We start from the raw sequence: 18,502 nt of genomic DNA, 5'->3' as shown, positions 1-18,502 counted from the left end.
CAGTTGGTGCCAGGTCACTCAGGGTTTCAGCGAGATAATAGAGCTGTGTGCCACGGTGGCTCAGAAATATTGCTCTTTTTCGGCCATAGTCGGCATCTTTCATCCCTGCCGCTTCCAAGAAAATATCAAATTTGGCCATATAGGCTTTCCATGTCATATGTTCTGGGTCGAACAAGGCAGGAGGATTTGACGTGGAGGTGGCAGTTGGAGTTTCCATGGTAGATAGGTTGAAACGGAGGTTCAACCACCCTCGTCGCCAATGAAAAATACTCGGAGACTTAACTGGTAAAATTATCAGTTGCTTATTCGACTAGAGTTGACAGGGTTAATGCAAACGGATTACAGTTAAAATAGCTTGAAAGGAAGTGCCACGGCTTTTGTATTTATAGGGACCACAATGTAACAAACTCTATCTGACATGGTAACAAGTCTCTCGCCAAACAAAGCCACCAATCAGGATGGCTCAGGAGATGTCATGCAGATTCTGAACTCTGTAACTTCTTCATGAATGTTTAACACTTCCTATCCCATCCCAAATCGGCTCCAAAATCACCCCTCCAAAAGCTTCCTCCTCCACCCCAAATTGCTCCCAAAATCACCTCTCCAGATGATTCTTATACCATCCCAAATCACTCCCAAAATCACCCTCCATCTGAGGTGCAAGCAGAAGCAGTGGGTAGAAGCAGCGCTGGCAGCATTTATGCTTCTGGCAGTACCCATTCGCCTAGCTACCCAGCCTAAGGTGGATGAGGGGCGACCCAGGAAGGAGAGTGCAGGAAACACAAAGCAAATTGTGTCCCAGCGAGCAACACTGGTAAGGTTGTAAGTCGAGGACTTAACAGTTCACTTGATCGTTCAAGCCATTCCCACCTGATCACATGGGCTTCAAGCCACTGCTATACAGTCACATGACCACTAAACCATACCCATGGTAAAAATTTTGGCTGCCCATTACTGGTCCCATGAATAATGAGAACCGTAGCCAAACACAGTTGCAGTTGCTCCCAATGGGCGAATAGCTATTCTGAAATGATTTTAAACCTCAGGATAAACATAACAATAACAAAGTGTGTTTGAAATGTGTTTAATAATCCAATACTATATACTATAACATGCCAATAATAATGCAAAACTATATACAATAATATGCCAATAATAATCCAATACTATATACAATAATCCAATACTATATACAATAATAATCATTTAAAAATTGGATTAGTCTTCTTCTTCCTCCTCTTCTTCTTCTTCCTCCTCTCCCTCTCCCTCTTCTGAACTTCTGCAGATATAAAAGGAATAAAAGACGATGTAATTGTAAAACTACATATTCGTCTAATAAGTCTGTTCAAATTTTGTCTAGCTATTATTATAATAGATACAGTACCCTTAATCTCAGATACAGTACCCTTAATCTCATATTCTTCTAAAGTAATATCCATGTATTGAGATGCCAATATTTTTCTGAGAAGAGCAAGAATTTCAGTATTTCAGAACTGCATCACAGCCATTTGCTCTAAGAGAAAAGGCCTCGGTAGCCACCCATAGAATCTTCTCCCAATAGCTACTTTGGGTCTGGCAGCATCACTTTCTATCTTTGGTAAGGCTAGGGAAAGGGAGAAATGAAGCCCTAAGATGAGCAGTACGTTTCCAGAGGCCTCGCATTGGCCTTCCAACAAGACTCAGGAAAGAAATGCTGAGTGACAGCTTCTCTTTTTTGACATGTTTAAATGAAAGTAATTAATAAATGTTAAATAAATGTTGTAAGCCACTGTAATTATGTATATGTGTGTTGGGCTATTACATCCATTTGTTTAATAAATAAATTAAATGTGTGACTTTCTGTAACCCTGTAAACAAGCATCTGTGCTAAATAAAATATTGTACTTCAATAGGAGGAATACAATGGGTGCAACTTTAAATAACGGTACCGCTTATTTCTAATAAACCGTGTTTGGTAGAATTCTTATTGTGGTATCTAAATGTAAATACTTAGGAGTCAAACACTTTTTCTTTCTATGGTTTAACAGTGAAATAAAATGACGATATTATGAGATGTTTTAAACATTAAATATCTTATCATGCATTCTGAATCACTTCAAAAATTATTAAAGAGAAATACTCCTGACTTGCACCCTGTAGCTACTTACGTTTTCTTTGAAGTAGCTTCAGTTCCTTCCTCTCTTTCGGAAGCCCTGGTAAAAGAAATAGCAGAATTTAAGTATTTTTCTGGCAGCAAATGAAAATTTTATCATCACTTGGTCAGCTTGCCCTAGTTATTTATCTGTTAATTCATTCGATTTAATTGCCACCCATCTTATTCCTAAGCAACCCTGGGTGGCTTACAGCAGAAAAAAAATAAATATTTCTAAGATTATAAAAACGGCTATAATCAAAGACAGAGTTAACCAATAAAAGATAATTAAAAGATAAAAGATGGGAAAGTGGGGAGCAGGATGATCAGTGGTGGCGGTGGGAGTTGGCAGTGATGTAACATGGCAGTTGCAGTGATGTAACATGGACCACTCTAGGAGTCTCAAGAACTGCCTGTGCTGCATCCATTATTGCTTGTATGAAAGCTTGCTTTTTTGTATAGGTTCCTAAATGGGACAGTCTGGGAAGAATGCTGCTTTTTGCCTTGTAGTTTCAGCCTGGTTAGTGACTACTAGAACTAGGAGGCATCCTCTGCTTGCTAGTTCTGCTTCCCCCAATTTAAATTTTTAATTCAGAATGCTCTTAGAATCTATAATGTGTTCAATTACTAAAAAATGTCTTACATAAGGGATGGGCTCACCACTCTCCCCTCCTTTTCAAATCGATTCATCAGCCCTGTTGCAGGTACCCGTCCACTCTCCCCTTGTATCAGTGTGACTATTGGTTGCTTTCGGTGACCGAATAGACATTTCTGTCAGCGGCACTGCCTTTTAGGTTTCCCCTGTTCTTTTGCCTACTCTACACTGGGAGCTGGGGGATGGAAGAGGTTAGGGGATGTCTTGCAATCTTGGTTCATTAGGGCTAGGTCAACTGACTTAAATCCAGTTAAAGTTAAAAAAGATCCCTTGACAGACTGTACTACTCACTCAGTCTTTGGTGTAGCTTCACTCTCGGCTGCCTCTTTTTCAGACCTGACAAAGAACGGAAAGGTGTTTTAACAGAAGTTAAAAAGAATTCTGCTACCACTAAGATTGTCTCCTTCCCAGGAAATATTTTGAAGGAAAAAAAGTTATAAGTTAAATAACAATCCTTGAGATACATTTACTACTCACTCAGTTGGTAATTCCTCAATAATGGGTGCCTCTTTTTCAGACCTGACAAAAAAGAGAAAGGTGTTTTAACACAACAGAAGTTAAAAAGAAGTTTGTTACAATTAAGATTGCATTCCTCCCAGGGATACATTTTTCTGGGAAGGATAATGGCTCATTTCTTTTCAAACTTCTTAAAATGCAAGGACGTTTTAGACTTTAGATATAGATTTTAGATTTTCTCGAAGAGCATTAAGATGTTAATATTAAGCGTGGCTGGCTAGGGAATTTTGGGAGATGGCATCCAGTCATTTAAAAAAATTTGTGATTAAGAAACATGCTGTAGATAAATTGTCCTCTGGAACGTGCCTACCACAAATTCCAATCTAAACATATTAAACCATATATTACTCCAGCTATTTATTTATTTATTCGATTTTTATGCCGCTCTTCTCCTTAGACTCAGGGCGGCTTACAACATGTTAGCAATAGCACTTTTTTAAAAGAGCAAGGCTATTGCCCCCACAATCCGGGTCCTCATTTTACACACCTCGGAAGGATGGAAGGCTGAGTCAACTTTGAGCCGGTGATGAGATTTGAACTGCTGACCTTCAGTTCTACAAGTCAGCTTCAGTGGCTTGCAGTACAGCACTCTACCTGCTGCGCCACCCCACTCATATCTGTTAACATCGAGATTTATATACTGTTTCACAGTGCTTTAGAGCTCTCTCTAAACAGTTTACAGAGTCAATCTATTGCCCCCAACAACCTGAATCTTCATTTTAATGACACTGGAAGAATGGAAGGCTGAGTCAATCTTGAGCCGGTCAGGAATGAACTCCTGGCAGTGAGCAATTGAGTTAGCCTGCAATACCGCATTCTAACCACTGTGCCACCATAGCTCTTTCATAAAATGAATCAATCAGAATCTATGGGTGGATCTACTTTCAAGTATAAATACTACCCCACACATATAACTCTATTGATACTCACTTTCAATTGGCATTTTAATAGCTCTATTCTATCCAACACATATAACTCTACAGATACTTTCAATTGGCATTTTAACAGGCTCTACTCTATCCCACATATATAATTCTACAGATACTCACATTTTCTTTGAACTCGCCTTTTTACCAGGTGTTGGAGGTGGTGCTGGTGCTGGTCCTGGCTTTGGACATGAGACAGGGGATGAAGGTGGAGCTGCAGGTGGAGGTCTGGTTGCTGTTAAAGATATTAACTTCCTAGGGAGATAAAGCAGAAACAGAAATGAATCCAAGTTTGTTTAATTGGTCCAGCACTCAGGTGGTATTAAATAGTTTTGAGGGATCTACATAAATATTTTTTGTACATTTTGTACATTTATTTGTTTAACAATCATTATTTTTATGCATGCCTTCATATTTGGAAAGATTTCAGAAGTGGTTTGCCATTGTTTTATGCCCAAGGTGAGACTAGAACTCATCATCTCTTGATTTCTAGCATGGTATCTAAACCACTGCAACAATTGGATCTTTATCAGATGCAGCTGTTTCTAAAGTATTAATTGATTGATTATATTTCTGCTTTTGGATTACTAAAATATCAGGAAAATATAATTATATTTAAAAATAAGATACATAATTCCAGAGAATGTTCTATAATAGTGTAATATACAGTATATATAAATATATTGAAAAATAAAATTTTCAATTATATATCATAAGTATTCTTCCAATGTTTTAAACTCTGCTTAATTAGTCAATAGTGCACTCTAAAGTTTTCTAATAATTTCATTTCAATAAAATGTTATTGGTAAAGACTGAGGTATTTCTGGAGATCTGATAAATAAAGAAGCACAGAAATTATAATTTGTTGTACACCAATAAAATCGAACACATTTTCAACTTGTATGGTTACTTCTTCATATACAAGCCTTGTACCAGATGGTTTTTAAACAAACCTATTTTCAAAAGAATATTACATATATATTAGCTCTGCAGTGGGGTATGCCCATGTTTAGAGAAAATAGCCATTGTCAGAAAAGCTAATTGGTGTCCCCAGCAAACTACAGAAGCAGTATATGAAGAGAGCATCCAAATTTTGCAATCAACAGGGGAAACATCTGCAATTGCATACATTTCTTCATTCTTATAGGTATGTTGTGACTTTTTTCAATGGAAGAAGAAAGTAAGCATTTCTATGGAATGCCACACTTTTACCTCTATAAGAAATATTTGTATGGCTGCCCATCTTAAACAAAATTAATAAACCATAAAATGAAAACAGAAACCAGGATCTGCAGTCCTTCCTTTGAGATGTTTCACCACCAGCTTCTTTTTCTATCTCTGCACCTGGGTTTGCTCAATCTTTTGGGGAAAGAGTGCTTCATAAAGTAGGGACAGCCACAGAAAAAGGCACACCTCCCACTGGATGGCAAGACTTCAGGAAAGGACCTGGAGCATAACTACCTGTCTGATCTGATAGGAAGGGCAGATGCTGTCAGGGAGAAGTGATCCTGCCAATATTCTGATCCCTGTCATGATGGGATTTAAAAGTGACAAGCAGGCACTTGAATTACACCCCCAAAAAAAACTGGGAGCCAACACAGCTCATACAACAGTGATTGTAAGATTGACAACCTAGGGCTGCATGTAGTTTAGAGGCCAGTTGTAGCTCCTGAGCTGCCTTCAAGGGTAGTTGAAGTGATCTTCAAAGTCAGCCCCATGTAAAGTGCATTATAATGATCCCAGTTGAAGAAATCCAAATTTGTTCCACAATTTTGTAATGAAAAATATAAAGATGTTCTGTAGGTTTCAGAATGGAATGATTACCTCTCTAGTTTTACCTTGGTCATCTCATGCAGGGCCGCCGATAGACGGGTATTACTGGGAGCCCTGTCCCGGGCCCCGGCCAAATTGAACAATTAGGGGCCCCGGCGTTCTGGCGCCAAATCAGCAGCTTCTTGCACATGCACAGACTGTACCCTCCCTCTTTTGCAGTAAAAGGCGAGGCAGAACTCGAAGCCTCGACGAAGGTAAGCCGAAGAGGAGCCTGAGAGAATGAAGAAGGTGGGAAAAGCTCCCGGGTTGCTTCGTGCGCGCTTCCTCAGCCGTCACGGAGCGGAGAGAAAAGGGCCCCGCAGGGGGGAGGCACTCCTTAAGGGACGGGACGGCTTCATTGATTTCGGCCGGCCGCGGAGTGGGGCTGCCGGTGTGAGGAAAAGGGCGGCGAGAGGCTTTTCTCTCTCTCTCCTGAATTGCGACCTTCGGCACATGGGGGGGGAGTGCGGGGGGCAGGGGAGGCGGAGAGACAACAACTTTGCAGGGTTTTTTGCTTGGTCTTTCTTTCTTTCTTTCTTTGCTTGCTTGCTTCTTTCTTCCTTACCTTCTTTCTTTCCTTCCTTTCTCTCTCCTTCCTTTCTCTCTCTATTTTCTCTCCTTTCTTTTTTTCCTTCATTCCTTCTTTTCCTTCCTTCCTTCTTTCTTTCTCTCTCTCGCCTTCCTTTCTTTCTCTTCTTTCTTTTTTCTTCCCTTTCTTCCCTTCCTTCCTTTTTTCTTTCCTTCCTCTCTCCTTTCTTTCTCTTTTCTTTCTCTCTCCTTCCTTCCTTTCCTTCTTTCCTTCATATCTCTCTCTGTCTCTCCCTCTCTGTCTCTCTCTGTGTCTCTCTCGCGATCGCTGTTAGAAAGGAAGTTCAAGTGAGGAGTTGTGAAATCGGCAAGGCCAGTCGGCGGCCACTCCCGCAACTTAACTTTTTTTTTTTAATGGCTCTTCTCTTAACTTTTTTTTTTAAATGGCTCTTCTATAAGTTACAGTTAAGCTGCCGATTACGTTCTGTCACCTCAAAGATGGACGAGATTAAAAATGAGAGGGAGCTGGAGGGGGCGTGGCCTAGCCCCGTTTCTGGTTCGAAGAGGTTTTGCAGGTTTTTTGTGGTGCTCCTTTCGGGGATGGCTGCGGTGGGATGAAGCCGATCTTTCCACTTTTTCCCAACTCCTGAAACTCAAAAGTTTTTCCTCCAGCTATGTTTTTTTTTAAAAAAGTGGGTTACATCTGTACAGGTAATCCTCGATATATGATCATATTGGAGCCCATACTTTCTATTGTTAAGTGAGACATTTCTGGGGTGAATTTTGCCCTGTTTTATAAGGTTCCTTTGTTAAGTGGATTGCTACAATTCATAAGTTAGTGACCTGCTTGCTAAGTGGATCAGCCTTCCCCATTGACTTTCCTTGTCCAAAGCTTGAAAAAGGTGATGGACTTTTTGCTGAAGAATCATTTGATGTTTAATTTAAAGGAGCCATGCTCCTGAAGGGATAAAACAACTACACTGAGGACTGCTATAAAGAAGATTGGAAGTTATTCCTTTACATTTTTATGCCTCTTTTCTTTTCTTCTTTTCTGTCTCTGTTCTTTATTTCTTATTTATCAATTTTGGGTTTTTTTTAAAATTCTGTAAAAAATTTTAAAAAGAACAAGGAAAAATATGTTGATGTTAAAGAACAATCAAAATTGACTGTAAATTTAAAGTAGAATGCAGTGGACTTGATAGGATTAGGCTGAGAGAGAGGAGAGAAAGGAAGAGGAGAGATAGAAAGGAAGAGAGAGATAGAAAGAGGGATGGAAAGAGAAAGAGAGTGAGAGATGCTCAGTGAGCCTTTCTTTGAAGTTGCCTTTCTTTCTTTCTTCCTTTCTTTCTCTCTTTCTTTCTCTTGCTCTCTTGCTCTTTCATTCTTTTTTCTTTCTCTTTCTTTCTCTTTCTTTCTCTTTCTCTTTCTTTCTCTCCTTCCTTCCCTCCTTCCATTTCTTTCATTCCCCCTCTCTATTTTTATTTCTCTTTCATCTCTTTCTTTCTTTCTCTCTTTCTTGCTTTCTTTCTTGCTCTTTTTCTTTCTCTCTTTTACCTTCCCTTCCTCTATTTCTTCTTTTCTTTCTCCTTCCTACCTTCTTCCCTCCCTCCCTTCCTTCAGTCCTTCCTCTCTTCCTCTCCCCTTTCATAAGTTTCCTTGCTTCCTTCCTCTGTTCTTGTCCCTTCCCCCTTTCTTTCTTTCTTTCTTTCTTTCTTTCCTTCCCTCCCTCCATTTCTTGCTTTCCTTCTCCTTCCTCCCTTCTTTCCTCCCTCATTCCCTTCTTTCACTCCTTCCTCTCTTACTCTCCCCTTTCACACCTTTCCTTGCTTCCTTTGCACCCTTCCTCTGTTCCTGTCCCTTCCCCCTTTCCTTCCTTCCTTCCCACCCTCCGTCCATTCATTCACCCATTCCTCTCTTGATCGACCCTTTTACCATTCCTTCCTCCCTCCCTCCCTCCTTCCTTCATAGCCCGCCCTCGCCTTTCTTCCCTTCCTTCCAGATGGGAGTGCCCCCTCAAGACACCCGCCTGACTGCTGGTACCCTGCTTTTTCTCTCCCCTCATCCTTTCCAGCTCCTCGCCGGTGGCTGCCGGGTGTGTGTGTTTGCTGGCTGGGGAATTCTGGGAGTTGAAGTCCAGATATCTTCAAGTTGCCAAGGTTGGGAAACACTGGCCTATGGGACCGCCTCGCTTGGCGTGAAGCGGGAAATGATCCCCGGGGGATGAAGTGGCTTGGCGACTTAAAATAGTTTTAAAATGGTGGGGGGGGGCAGACACTTAGGCTGTATGGGGCCCCAAAATTCCTGATGGCGGCCCTGATCTCATGCAGAGGAGTTCGCTGGAGAATGCATTTGGAAGAATCAGCAGTAAATGGAAGCCAGACTATCAAAGAACATGGTGCCTGGACACTATCAAAGCCAGAGATCAACCAGAACAGACAAAAACTCAAGGAAGTAGTGCAAGATAGGAAAATGTGGCGAGATCTGGTCCATAGAATTGCCAAGAGTTTGTTGGACATGATTAAATGCATCCTCCTCCTCCTCCTCCTCCTCCTCCTCCTCCTCCTCCTCCTCCTATCATCATGTTTTGTGAATTTCTTTCTTGTGATATGTGCCAAGTCGGGGAAAAAGAGAAGAAAAATACCTTGGTCTTTCACGATTGAATATAATTTCCTCTTTGAAGGATTCTTCAAGAAGTTTTTCTAGAAGTTCATCAGGAGGTAGTTGATACATATTGTTAAGACAAGCACGGTTGTAGAAAGAAGATTCTGAACTCTAGACATGAGGAAAAGATGTGAAAAAGTTATAATAAAACTTCAGAGGTTTTAATATTAGTGGTTCATTATCATTTTATTTATATCTCAGATTCAAATTCCAAATCCTGGAATGGAGGTTCTTCCTGAGCAGGAAGCGCAATCATAGATCAGCTGCTGCTCTGGGTGGGGGTCTGGAAGCCACAGACCCAGATTTGGGGGTGGGGGAGAGAAAGAAGGAAAGACTTCTGCGGGCTTCTTTGCATGCAGCCCAAACTCTGTCTCTTTCTCTTTCTCTCCCCCACCACCCTAAACTCCAGCCCTGCGGCTTCCAAACCCCAGACAGGGCTATAGCCGCTCTGCTAGTGAATTTCCTGTTCTATTCTATTCCAGCTGGAGCTGGAACTAAACAGACCGACTGAGGGAAGCCACAGAGCTGCCAGATTCCAGTAAGACAGGTGTCTCGTTCCCTGCCCCACCTCCTGCACCCCATCCATGATAAGGCCAAAACAATAAAAATGTATTCTTTTCGGGGAAACGTGCAAGTGCTCCTGGCGGGGACTGCTTTGGGCCACGATTTTGCGAATACCCATAAAACTGAAGGGTGGGTGCGCGCACACTCTACTCCCACCATTCCAGTAGGGCCGCAAATAGCTGCCCTTTAACTGCATAGTTTCCATCTTAAGCCACGCCCCTGTAAGGTTGCCATCACATTTTCTTGCAACCTTTCTCAAGTGTTCTCTGTGCCAAGCTTTGATTTTCCATCTATTTAATCTGTCATCCGGCTGTTTTTTCTTATATTGTGCGTTTGTTTCTGTTGTTTTTATAATGTTCTCCGTTTTCACAGCCTGCAGCAATTTTTCTGTACTTTTCTGTACCTTGTTTTTGTTCTTCTACAGTTTGATTTATTTGTCATAGCCTTCTGCCCCCTATTTTTCTTGAAAGGTGCAACCTGTCGATTTCATTGGATGGATTCAAAGGTTTGTGTATTTCCCTCTCCAGATTGTCCAGTTCAGCTGAAGTCCAGTTGATGATTCCCGTTTAGTAGTTTATCACTGGAACTACCATGTATTAATGGATTCAATTATGTTTCCAGCATTCAGCTTTGATTTTAATATTTTGCGGACCTTTTGCATTGACTCTTTCACTTTTCCAATCAAGTTATTATCTATTTCCAATATGCCTAACTATTTCTTTTGGGGGGTGGGGGTATAATTTTTTTTATTGTTTTTCCACTCTTTACAGAGATTCAAATTCACATACCTCAAATTAAAATACAATACAATATAATATCAAATGCCAAATTCTTAATCAAAATTTCCTAATTATTGATCCAATTTGTTCTGGTACACATCATTCATCCTATGCTGCCTCATTTTCAAATTCTATCATCCAGATTTCAGAAATTATTTTCGCTTTCATTTGAATTCAAAATGCTATAGCTATCTAAATTTCTCTTTACTGTTTTTCTACCAAAATTATCCCGTCATGCTTCAGTCCATTTTTATATTCTTACTTAATTTATTCCTGCAGTGTGATAATCTTCCCTAATCTATACGTTTCCCTAATCTATGTATTATATGCCTAACTATTTCTAACCAGTATCCTTTGCTAATGCTTTCACTATGGTTCTATTTCCCAGTTCTATTCTTTCTTTCTTTTTTCCTCGCTCCATTGATAATATAGCACATTTTTCAAGTCCAAATTTCATTATGATCTCACTGCTGAACAGTTGAACTGTGTTGAGTATTGATCTAAGTTCAGGGGCCTTTTCACATATATTTTAAAGTCATCCATATAAAATAGATTTATCTTGCCAGGTTATATTGCGATTTGGTATCCCACTTTTGTGTTGTTGTTGTTGTTGTTGTTGTTGTTGTTGTTATTTTCTGTAATACTTATGGGAATGTGGAGCCATTTTCATCAGATCCAATAAGTAGACTGAATATAGTCATATCACCAGTGGTTGCTTCTGCACTTACATACCTGTTTTCCAGGTGTTTCTTCCTTCTGTGTATCCAGAATTGTACTTAAAGAAAACAATTAAAGAGAAAAATAGTGAGATCTTTGGACTTTTACTTATTTTTGGCTTACTTAGCATGAATGTCGTCCTGAATATTTTAACTTTTATGTTTATTTAGCACTGAAAATAATTGAAAGTTTACAAGACAAGAAGGGAAAAAAGGACATGACCACCAAATGAGGAAAGTAGAAGGAAGCCAATGTAAACATACATATTCATCCAGCAAATTTTTTTTCCAGTGTTTTCAACTTTTAGATGAAGTGTTCCTATTTTTTACAGTCAAGCTTAGAACGATTTACATTGAGTTGTTCATGCACATATTATTGTGATTAAAACAGAAAAAGTCATTTACAGGTAAAACATTACTATGCATAGTTTTGTATGCAATACCTAGGTCTGACAACGAGTGACACAGCTCTAACTTATCCCAAAAAAGAAGTTTGAGTTCAGTAGCATTAGGAATTCTATTGTGTACAGCAGAGTGCAAGACTTTTCTAATGAGGTACTTCTGAACCCACCTGATTGCAGTGATGTCAAATACAGTAATACCTCATGATACGAACTTAATTGGTGCAAGGAGGAGGTTCATAAGTCGAAAGGTTCGTAAGATGAAACATTGTTTCCCATAGGAAACAATGTAAAGTCAATTAATCCGTGCAACCAAAAAAACCCCCACAAAAAACCAGCGTTCAGCGACTGCTGGGAAGCCGCGCCACTGTTTTAAAAGGTGACAGCCGGCCTGGGGGGCTTCCCAGCAACCTCCCGAACCCCGAACCCAGAAGTTCAGCAAAAGTTCGGGGTTCGGGGGGTGCTGGGAAGCCCCCCAGGCCGGCTGTGACCTCTTAAAACAGCCGCGCGGCTTCCCAGCTGTCTCCCGAAGCCGAACGCCAAAGCCGAACTTCCGCGTTCGGCTTCAGGAGACAGCTGGGAAGCCGCGCGGCTGTTTTAAAAGGTCACAGCCGGCCTGGGGGGCTTCCCAGCAACCTCCCGAACCGAACCCGGGGTTCAGAAAAATTTTGCCTCTTCTTACGAACGTTTTTCGAGTTACGAACCGGCGTTCGGGAGGCTTCTGGGAAGCCCCGCCGCCCGGCTGTGACGTTTTAAAACAGCCGCGCGGCTTCCCAGCAGTCTCCGAACGCCGGTTCGTAACTCGAAAAAAGTTCGTAAGAAGAGGCAAAAATTTTCTGAACCCCGGGTTCGTATCACGAGTTGTTCGTAAGAGGTGGGGTTTGTATCTTGAGGTACCACTGTATATGGTGGGGATTCCAACTGGTTGGACAATATTCAAAAATTATTCTAAGAGTTACCTTTTTACAGGAGAAGTTCCATCTCTTACTTTATTAGTTCGATGACAACAGATCTGTTGAATACAAAAACAGAAGTGACAGATAAATGTAAATATTTTTCACAGTGATCAATGACTGTCACAGAGACCAATGTTTTTTCCTACGTTTCTCAATAAGAAATTCTTCTTTTTCTCAATCTTCTGCTTATAAAAAGGTGAGGGGTCTCCAACATGGTCTGGGTCAATCTCTTAAGAAGGTCTTATGGAGCAAATATAGCCTCCCGACCAGACGTTCCCTCTCAGAATTGAATGAATCCAAGCTTAATGCACCCATTTAATTACCCCCGTTCATTCCTCTTAGCAATAATTTTAGAAAAACCAATCCCACCCTTTACTGAGGTGAGAATATATTAAATGCTGGCTGCAGTAATATGGTCTATTAATATAAGGATCATTAGAAAAACATTTTAGCTTACCCACATCACACAAATCACCATAATGACAACTAGTACTGACACATTCACTGTAAAAATCAGCTTCCAATTGACATGAAGTTGAAAGTCCTGCTTTGGTATCTGCAAGTTTAAACAAAAAGAGATAAAACAAAGAGAGATTAAACAAAGGTTAAACAGAGAGAGGTAAAGTGAAAGATAAGCCTTCGTATATTTTAACATAAAAACTCTTTTCCTCAGAAAAAAGTTATATTCGGACCCACCTACTTTTTAAAAACAACAGCAGTTTTACCAATCCAGTTCTATTAATTAGTTTAGTTTAATTGGATTTGTATGCCGCCCCTCTCCGAGGACTCGGGGCAGCTCACAGCATACAAAAGACACAATAGTACAATTAATCCAATTAATATACATAAAAATAATCTTTAAAAATTCTAACCTTCAAAACTTTCAAAACTATCAAAAATTTCTGATTTAATTCTAATGAACTGCCTTGTTTTCATGTTTTAGCTACTTTAGCTTTGTGCTAAACACCCAGGTGTGGGCTACTGCATGGACGGGGGGATAACGCAGTGGGGTAGCGAAAATAGAGCTCCACACTAGAGCACCTAATTTGCACTGAAATATGTTAAAAGAAAAGGGCATCCTGTATAAGCCACACCCACAGTTTGGAAGTAAAACCTTTGGTAGCCCATCACTGAATACACAATTCTCCCCAGATGCTGATATAAAATTTGTAAGAACTTTACATGTATATAAAGATGGCAATTAGACAGAGAAGTGGTCTTTGCGCAGGCACATTACTATGAATAATCTAATAAGGCTTTTACTCAAAAAAGCAACTGTCTTTACAGAAATGAATGCACAGTTTATGTCAGTTGGGCTTTCTGGGGGGGGAAAGAATACACATCTGGGTAACCAAATCTTGTAATACTCCTATTCATGCATCTGTTAGCATTATTTACTTAAGTTGTTTTTACCTCTTCAGAAGGTTTCTCTGTTTTTCTGGAGCTTTCTGTAGTTAAATTGCTTTCTGGTTCCTCTCTTGCCGGAGCACTGGTAGTAAGGTGTTTAATGTGGGTGGGTTGTGCTGAACTGTCCTCAGATTCTAAGATAAAGACTACTTTACCAGGTTGTTCCCCACCACTTTCACCCACTACAAGAGAAGTCGAAGGAGGCAGCTGAGTCGAACGATCTAAAATGGAGCGCTTCTTTAAGGAGTGAACTGATGTTTGAGCAAGACTCTTAACAGAAATAACCTGCTGAGGATCTAATATAGGGTTCCTTGTTTTTTCAGCCACAGAATGAGAGGAAAATTCTGCTGCAAATCTTGCAGGAGTTTTTGCAAATCTTTGTCTTTTTGTTAGGAACCTAGCAAATAAACCTTCTTCACTTGGTTTGTTTCCAAGCTCATGAAAGTTCTGTACCATTCTCGGAGAGATTTCCACTTCCATTTGAAAATGATTTTTCTCTTTGTTTCCTCCTACTTTTTCTTTCAGAGTCATTTCTTCCCCCCTGTTAATCTTCAGAGGCATGTTCTTTTGAATTACAAATGCAGGAGTTTTTATTTTATTTCCCCTTATGTTTCCTCTGAAAGTTGCCTTCTGCCATTTCTTACCTTTCAAAGGTATTGAAATATCTCTAGGTGCATTACTTTTAATCTCCAATTCATGGATTTTCTGCTTGTTTCCACTTATTTTTTCTTTTGTAGTCACCACTGGACCTCCTTTAGCTTTCATAAATTGAGAAATTTCCCTAGCCTCATTCCTTTCTCTTAGTTTGAGACGCATCTTCAGTCTTCTATTAACTGTCAGAGGTCCTGAGATTTCTCTTTCAGTCAGGGGTAAATGAATTTTCTCCATCTCTTTTTCTCCTGTTATTTTTGCTGTGCGAGTGGCTTGTGGCCACTTCCTAATCTTCATAGCTGCTTGTTGGGATGCAGGCTTCCACCATTGTCGAGGCATTGTCTGTGAAGCAGCTTTCCCTTCTTCTGCTTGGAGTTTTCCAAGGCTTTCTGCAAGTTTTTGCCTCTTTGTTAGGAATATAAGAAATAAATCTTCCACTCTTTGCCTTTTTCCAAGCTCTTGATCTATGGCTGGGCATGGCAGTATGAATCCATCCAGCCTTCCAAAGTACAATATAATTCCAATCAGGAAAATTTGGGTCGCAGAAGGGCCAACACACCTCATGGTGCTCATCCCTCCTCAATCATTGACCCAAATGAAGAATGTCTTGGAATATTTCAGCCAATAAAATTCTATGCAGTTATAAAGCAACCACATAACATTCCATATGGCTGCTGCAGGATAATGCCACCACTGTGACATCAGTTTACCATATTAACTGACACCACAGACTTGCCAGAAAAAATGGCAACAATAAAAATAGTGCCTCTTTTATAGAAAATGAAATGATTTAGTGAGATCACTCATATATTTGTGATTAGTTTTGTGGGTCACAATCAAGGAATACCATCTGTTTTCACTGGAAAATCTGATTGTAAGGCCTGACTATCATTCTGCAGCTATAAAAACAAATTACTTCACATTGTTATAGCTAGAAAAAAGGGGGGAAAGCAGTTGAGGAAGGAAGGTTATCTTGTAGGCTTCCTTGTAGTGCTTCACAGCATTCTCTGGGAAGTTTACAATGTCAGCATATTTCCCCTAGCTGTTTGGTCCTCATTTTACCCATCTTGAAAGGATGGAAAGCTGGGAAAACCTGCAATATGCACCTAAGGAGGCATGTAAGGGACGCGCATAAACGCACCATTGTGCCTGCAGTCCCTGACCTCTTGTCCTTTTATCCTTTCTATCACTACTTTCTACTTATGTTTATCTAAAAACATAAAATTATGGTCAATCTAAAAACATAAAATTAACCTTGCAAATATTACAAATGACAACTCAGAAAGGAGTTGTAGTGGATGCAATTACTGTAATTGCATTAAAAGGGAGGTTTCTGTTCAACTGAGTAAGACCTCATTCAGAATTATTGAACTAAAATTAACAGTACTATCATATTGTTTCTAAACTGAAAAAGTATGTATAATCAGTAGCTATAATCTGATTAAAATCTGGTTGGAAGTAAGAATGTAAGAAAAAGAAAAGGACAGTGGTGGTAATTGGTGACTCAATTCTCAGGGGAACTGAACCTGCCATCTGCAGACCGGACAATCAATCCAGAGAGGTGAGCTGCCTCCCTGGAGCCAAAATCTCTGACATAGCGCTAAACCTCACAAAAATCCTAAAGCCCACTGACTACTACCCCATACTGGTGATCCATGCAGGAACAAACCACACAAGGAAAAACATGAATCAAATTACGAAAGACTAGGACCACTTGGGCTATACAGTCAAAAAGATAGGGGCACAGGTTGTCTTCTCTATTCTACCCACAAAAGGACAACATTCTGTCAGAGAATGCAAAATTCCACAAATAAACCTCTGGTTAAAGAGTTGGTGTCGCTAAAATAACTTTGGATTCCTTGACCACGGTCTACAATACCTTCAAGAAGGGCTCCTAGCAAGAGACAGGCTATACCTTACCAGAGCTGGAAAGAACCTCCTTGGAAATCGACTAGCCCAACTTATCAGGAGGGCTTTAAACTAGAACTGAGAGGGATGGGTGACCGAAGTAAGAGACTGAATAATGAACAAAACAAAAAAGGGGTACAGGTTAAGCCCACAGATAAACCAGAGGATAAAAAATGTCCAGCCAGGATCAGACACAAGCACCTAAAATGCCTGTACACTAATGCACAAAGCCTGGGGAACAAACAAGACGAACTAGAATTACTAATACATGAGGGCCAATACGATCTAATTGGTATTACAGAAACATGGTGGGATGAATCACACGATTGGAACACACCGATAAAGGGGTACAATCTCTTCAAAAAACCCAGGTCAAACAAGAAAGGAGGTGGAGTTGCACTATACATAAAAGATCATTACACCTCCACTGAGCTATATCAATCCAAAGAAGATAACCCCCTAGAAATCATATGGGTTAACATAAAAGAAAAAAAGGGCAATGTTACAATTGGAGTATACTACAGGCCACCAAACCAAACAGATACAATGGATAACCTCTTTACAACCCAACTATCAGCAATATGCAACAAGCACAGCACAACAATAATGGGGGACTTTAACTACCCCGACATTAACTGGAAAGCAAACTCAACACCAAGTGGAAAGTCTGACAGATTTCTCACCAGCCAACATCTTTCTAACTCAAAAATTGGAAACAGAAACCAGAGGGACTGCAATACTAGACCCAATTCTAATAAATAGGGAAGAAATGATACAGGGAATAGAAGGAGAAGGGACGCTAGGTGAGAGTGACCACATCGTCCTAAAATTCAACATTGTGCAATCCCTAACTACAACACCCAACTCCATTACAGTCCCAGACTTCAGAAAAGCGGACTTTAACAAGCTCAGAGCGAACCTGAAAAATAAACCCTGAAAGGAACTTCTAAAGAGTAAATCCACACAGGAAGCCTGGGAAGCCCTAAAAAACACTATCATTGAGGCCAAAAACAATTCAATCCCCATGAAAAAAAAAAGCAGAAAATGAAACCAGCATGGCTAAACAAGGACCTCATAGACAACGTAAAAGAAAAAAAAGCCAAATACAATAACTGGAAAGAAGGTCTCATAACCAAGGTGGAATATCAGCAAACAGCCAGAACCTGCAAACAAAAAATAAGAACAGCAAAAGCTCAACACGAACAATACCTCGCAATGAAAGTTAATGACAACAAAAAAAGTTTCTTCCATCACATAAACAACAAGAAGAAAATCAAGGAAACAGTCACTATACTAAAAAATAAAGATGGTAATGAAATCACAGACAACAGAGATAAAGCACAGCTGCTCGATGCCTACTTTACATCAGTCTTCACACATAAAGGAACCAACCAACCAAGCTACAACTTAACTGCAATAAACAGCCCCAGAACCGAACTCAACGCAGATAAAGCTACTATTAGGGACTACTTGTGGGAGCTCAATGAGTACAAATCACTGGGACCTGACGAACTTCACCCCACAGTCCAAAAAGAACTGGCAGACACCATAGCGGAATCTGTTCTCCTCATCTACCAAAAATCTTGGGTCACTGGAGACCTACCAGATGACTGGAAATGAGCTGATGTAGTTCCCATTCACAAAAAAGGTAAAAAGACGGATCCAGACAACTACAGACCTATTAGTCTGACTTCAATACCTGGAAAAATACTGGAGAAAATAATAAAAAAAACAGCTATGCCACTACCTGGAAACAAACAGGATAATATCCAACACCCAACACGGGTTTGTCAGAAACAAATCATGCCAAACCAATCTCATATCCTTTTTCAACACCATAACCAAATCCGTAGATTAGCGCAACATAGTGGACCTCATATACTTAGACTTC

General features: G+C 40.2%; 1 protein-coding gene across 1 annotated transcript; it reads right to left on the bottom strand.

Annotated features, from left to right (window-relative positions):
- Positions 1–283: 283 nt before the first annotated feature.
- LOC139155449 (uncharacterized) lies at positions 284–9,336 on the bottom strand. The gene is made up of 6 exons (XM_070730586.1): positions 9,210–9,336; positions 4,352–4,483; positions 3,264–3,305; positions 3,078–3,122; positions 2,148–2,192; positions 284–1,279 (listed from the first exon to the last, which is right to left on the bottom strand). Exons 1-6 carry the CDS (start codon positions 9,296–9,298, stop codon positions 1,219–1,221), a joined length of 414 nt encoding a protein of 137 aa, XP_070586687.1. The 5' UTR covers positions 9,299–9,336; the 3' UTR covers positions 284–1,218.
- Between the last annotated feature and the right edge of the window lie 9,166 nt (positions 9,337–18,502).

This window comes from Erythrolamprus reginae, unplaced genomic scaffold (genome assembly GCF_031021105.1).
Source record: "Erythrolamprus reginae isolate rEryReg1 unplaced genomic scaffold, rEryReg1.hap1 H_2, whole genome shotgun sequence".
Lineage (NCBI taxonomy): Eukaryota > Metazoa > Chordata > Lepidosauria > Squamata > Dipsadidae > Erythrolamprus > Erythrolamprus reginae.
The sequence above is the reverse complement of the archived record's forward strand: the minus strand, read 5'-3'. Positions and strand labels throughout refer to the sequence as shown.

What these genes read in the sequence shown, in the direction of transcription:
- LOC139155449 (XM_070730586.1), bottom strand. Translation starts at nt 9,298, where the DNA reads ATGTATCAACTACCTCCTGATGAACTTCTAGAAAAACTTCTTGAAGAA. An exon ending in TTCAATCGTGAAAGACCAAG is followed by an intron (nt 4,484 to 9,209) that starts GTATTTTTCTTC and finishes TTATCTCCCTAG; the next exon opens with GAAGTTAATATCTTTAACAG. An exon ending in ATTGAGGAATTACCAACTGA is followed by an intron (nt 3,123 to 3,263) that starts GTGAGTAGTAAA and finishes GTTCTTTGTCAG; the next exon opens with GTCTGAAAAAGAGGCAGCCG.